At 42.9% G+C, this 4,985-nt stretch overlaps 1 protein-coding gene across 1 annotated transcript; it reads left to right on the top strand.

The window, feature by feature from the left end:
- Positions 1 to 2,707, top strand: xbp1 (X-box binding protein 1). Its single transcript, XM_044027187.1, is given in 6 exon segments — positions 1 to 370; positions 901 to 997; positions 1,112 to 1,228; positions 1,381 to 1,437; positions 1,440 to 1,547; positions 1,653 to 2,707. Coding segments are annotated over 6 exon segments (1,194 nt in total). The 5' UTR covers positions 1 to 134; the 3' UTR covers positions 2,232 to 2,707.
- The last annotated feature ends 2,278 nt before the right edge of the window (positions 2,708 to 4,985 follow it).

Genomic DNA, 4,985 nt, shown 5'->3' on the forward strand with positions numbered 1-4,985 from the left:
AACTCTACCCCAGATTCAGAGGTGGTGACTTACCGGGTGTAGTTGAACCGGGGTAACTTTAGGGGTCTCTACTGAATTCAACAAGGATACCGGGTATTTTCTGATTTCAGACAGCGCTAGTGGGATAATTCAACATGGTGGTAGTGGCAGCAGGGACCGGGGGAGCACATAAGGTGCTCCTCATATCCGGGAAGCAGAGCGGCTCCTCCGGCGGCTCACAGCCGGGCTACAGCCGACCCCTATCCGTCGTTTTACCGTCACTTTCCAGCCAAGTGTCGTCGGACTCAGACTCCGGCAGCTCAGCGGGGCCGCCGATACGGAAACGGCAGAGACTCACACACTTGAGTCCGGAAGAGAAAGCACTTCGCAGGTTAGTTTTTGTTTTGTTTTTTACTACAAAAAAAAAATCGTCTGTTTTGTACTGCGTATGCGCCGCCATTGTTCTGGGAATGATCACAGGGACACGCCCTAACTTATCGATCCCTAAACAGTATATACAAACACAGCAGTAATCAAATCAATCGTCCAATATAAAGCCCAAAGGTGTTGTATGTATTACGTCTTGTTCAGTAAGAAGCTTATCTGAACTGTCTTAAGTGGCCTTTGTGTGAGCTAAATCACTCAAACGGGGTTATTCTGTGTGCCTGGACTTTGGAGTAGCTTGTCAAACCGCTGTGTGAGTGCTTTGACTGTGACTGGACCCGCCCGCCTCTGCCGTTACAGAGCAGGATACAGATATCCTGAAACGTTTGCGTGGCAGGAACATGGCCGCAGTACTCTGATCCCGAGTCATGTCAGAGAGCTTAGTCAGCATCATGGAAATAATGTGTGAAATTCCGCCTTTTTTTTTTTTTTATGTACACACACTTAATCAGTTTCCACTTCCCCCTTCCTCCCCAGGAAACTCAAGAACAGAGTCGCAGCTCAGACGGCCAGAGACAGGAAAAAGGCCAAAATGGGGGAACTAGAACAACAAGTCCTAGAGCTGGAGCTTGAGGTAATTTGTCTTTTTGACAGAAAAGTCATGTCAAAACCAAACCTGTGCAACTGAATCCCTAGTTTTAATGCAAGGTTCAAGCTCAAACATCCGTTTTTTTTCTTTCCACTACAGAATCAGAAACTTCACATTGAAAACAGGCTTCTTCGGGAAAAGACGGGTGGCCTACTGACAGAAAATGAGGAACTGAGACAGAGGCTCGGGTTGGACACCCTTGACTCAAAAGAGAAGGTAAGATTGAGTTGAGATAGGGGAGTGGGCTGCATTGAGTTGCCATACTTATTTTATTTTTGATTGGACTCAATCAAAAATCAATTATGTCCTCATAATGATAATAAAAAAATCATGATGATCTTAATTTCCACTTTCTATTCTTCTCACAGGTGCAGGTTCCATTGTCCACGGGGAATGATTCAAGTTTAGGGGTCGGGTCTTCTGAGTCCGCAGTACTCAGGCTATGTGTGCCTCCGCAGCAGGTACAGGCCCAGCAGTCCCTAAATCTGAAGACTTCTCAATGGATACAGATGGTTCTGACACTACAGACAATGAGGTGAGTCTCTGACACAGATTTTAAACCCTGTTCCTAGCTTCATGTTAACACCACTCGGGTCATGGGTTACGAGGTTAATCTCTGTTTTTCTTCAACCCCTTCTAGTCTGATTTGTTACTGGGCATTCTGGACATCCTTGACCCAGAGCTGTTCCTCAAGTCATGTGAGCAGGAGTGCCAGGAGCCGCAGGTGCTGCTGGTCGGAGGGGGGGACCCAGTACCTGCCACCACACCTGAGGCTCTGGGGGCCCCATCAGTTAAGCTGGAGGCCCTTAATGAACTGATCCACTTTGACCACATTTACACCAAGCCCGTGGAGGAGGTTGATGATGCGCAGTGCAGCGACTTGGAGAGCGACACGGAGGAGAAGATGGACGAGGCTGCCTTCCCTGTTACGGAGGTGGTGGTTGAGGAGGAGACCGTCTCCATCAAAGATGAGCCAGAGGAAGTGGTCATCCCCAGCTGTAATAGTCACAGTCAGGTGGATGAGTTTTTCTCTGCGGCCTCTTCCCCAGCCTTCAGTGCCCCCCTTGATAAGGAAGTTTGCCTTGCGGACACCTACAGCGACTCTGGATACGAAGGGCCCCCTTCCCCTTTCAGCGACATGTCCTCTCCCTTGTGCTCGGAGAGCTCCTGGGAGGACATGTTTGCCAATGAACTTTTCCCTCAGCTTATCAGTGTCTGAATTCAACCCCAGCAACTTCTAATGTAATCCAGCTAATAAGTAGTGTTTTATTGCAATTAAGCACAAGATGCTTCAGAATAACTTAAAAAAAAACAACAACACACCACCCACTTATGTGTGGGCTAAAGTTAAGCACATAATCTCCTTGTATTACAGCAGGTCTGTACCACTGATACTGCATTGACTTGTGGGATATGGAGTTTATGCAGACTTAATTTTAGCTCCACTTAATTTACTGTATAGGATCTAAGATTGGATACAAATCTTTCAACTGCCATTCAAAAGGGGGAAATGTGGATTCAGTATTTTTGTGAATTTGTCAGGGGGATGGGGGGCTGAACATCTAAATATTTTATTTATTTGTATTCTCTGCTTCAGAGTCGTTGTATGTTTGCATGTATAAAGGCCATCTTCTAATTTGTCTGCCGCTCTCCTTGTAGTCTAATTACTGCAATAAAAAAACTTTTTGCATTGCATCTTTTGGCTCCTTGTTTCAGTCACTGAATGATTATTTTCTTTCCCCCACAAACAGATTAGTCCAGTGGAATGTTATCAGTATATATGTGTACTGGTAAGATGGCACATGGTGAAAACTACTGCTAGAATATCGTGACAATATCGGCTCTATTCTTTACACCATTTGAGAAAATTAAATCACCTAAATGATGAATGGCTCAGCTCTTGAAGATAAAACAGTATAATTTGAGGTATTGCTGGCCACAAATTCATTTAAAGCTAACTAAAATGTACCAATTTGAGGAGTAGTCACTTAAAATTTAGAGGCTGTATTCCCACAAAGGATGGTTAGACCGGTAAATATTTGCTGTACTCTGAACACTGGGGCAAAGTTTAGCTCAAAACAGGTTTTTCAACATACATTACATTATGTCAGTTATGAATTCAATGTGAGTGACGATCATTTTATCTCATTAATCCACACACATCTTGTTCCTCTCTCCACATAATTGACCATTGTTTGAGAAATCATTTCTCACATGTGTGTTTACCTTCCCCATTTCTCCTCTATTGATCGAAGAGGCCTGCTTGTGTTACATGAGTCTAACCTGAGAGTGTCGTAAGTATTTACTTCTCAACAGAACTAGGTCAGTTTTTGCATTGTGTCTTGTGTTTTGGTCTGGTGTGGAAGAGGAGGAGGGGGGGGGCCACACCTTTCACCTGGGGTCTTTATTTAATGACAATGAGGATTCATTTAGCCTGTTAGAGGAGACCGTTGCCTCTTTTATTTTCCCAAGGCTGTAACTGCTCACTCAATGGACAAGAGGCCCCCCCCCCCAGCCTTTATCGTCAAATCAGCGATCATCAAGTAGGTCAGCAGGTTTTTAGATGCAACACTAATGCTTCTGGTCTTACGCACTCCATCATGTCGTGTTAGGTGCAAAGTATAGAGTAAACTGGAGGAGAACAACCGGTATTCTACTGCAATTTGACCTCCATTTGTGGTTTATTGTGGTAAAAAAAAAAAACACACCAGCCTTTGACATTGCTTCCTCCTCGGCTCCACTGAAAAACTAGAGAGAAACTTAGAGCTTCCTGTGTTGTAGCTGCAAAACCACAGCAAAGACAAAAACAGCCTCACAGCTGTGGAGATGAAACTGAGAAATATCTGCTGAAGCAGGTCTTTTGATTTCAGTGCAGTAAAATGAATAATAATGGTGTTACGTTTGTCATGTGGACTTCTAGCACTTTTCCATTGAGCATTTAATCACCTCTCAAATCAACTCTCTTGCTTTTATTTCTTATCCTTTTCCCTTTATAATACACCCTCTCCATCTGCCTTTAGTAGTCTTGAGATTTAAGGCCGTTCAGAAGTGATATTCAAATGATTATCAGTCGAAAAGGTACTCTTGACTACAACAATACGTGTTCACTGAGATATACATCCTGTGTACTTTTAGGATTTATAACCCATCGTTATTTAAGCAGAACGGTCATGTTACATTCAAGCTGTGACATGACATGAGCTAATGATATGATAATGATAAAGGTATCAACTATGACAGAAAACTGACAACTCCAGAAAACCCCTTAGCTATTGTATTTGGCATCCTCTGTCTGGTATGGTGTATTTGTTTATTTCAATTTATTTTACTAGAGTGCAGATAAGTACTTTTTCCATACATGTGAATGAGATCTGGCTCGTAATAAAACTAGTATTATTAGTTATTATTATTATTAGCTTACGTATCTCCTGCGCCAATGTTTCCTGTTGTTGATGATGACACACGGAAAAGGGCATTTGTGCGCATGTGTGCTGATTGAGATGCTTGTAACTGATATGTGTGAACTGTCAAATCTAATCAGTTAAAGAATCGGATTTGAATAATGTAACTGGTAATCTGAAGCCGAGGTTATTGAGGCCCCGAAATCATTATCTTCAGCGCAACTGTTTTTTTTTTATTTATCAACAGGATTTCGTCATTCGACAGTTTCTGTCTGGTAGTGCCAACGCTGATATGAGCTATTTTATGATGCAAAGATTTCATTATTTGTCAGTTATTGTGGCCTCAGATTTGATAAAGACAGGCTCCAGATCAGTATCACTGTAAACCAGTGTGAAACCAACCTGGTCGAACGCTCATGCTCAAATTAGAGCCAGATTTGTCGTGTTAATATGACACTGTTGTCACTGATGCATGGCTTTGAATAAACCGTACTCGAGTTACTACACTCAGCAGTATTATAAAGAGGATTGCTAAACCTCACTGGCAGCTGCCACATCAATGTACAGTAAAT

This window comes from Solea senegalensis, linkage group LG5 (assembly GCF_019176455.1).
Source record: "Solea senegalensis isolate Sse05_10M linkage group LG5, IFAPA_SoseM_1, whole genome shotgun sequence".
NCBI lineage: Eukaryota > Metazoa > Chordata > Actinopteri > Pleuronectiformes > Soleidae > Solea > Solea senegalensis.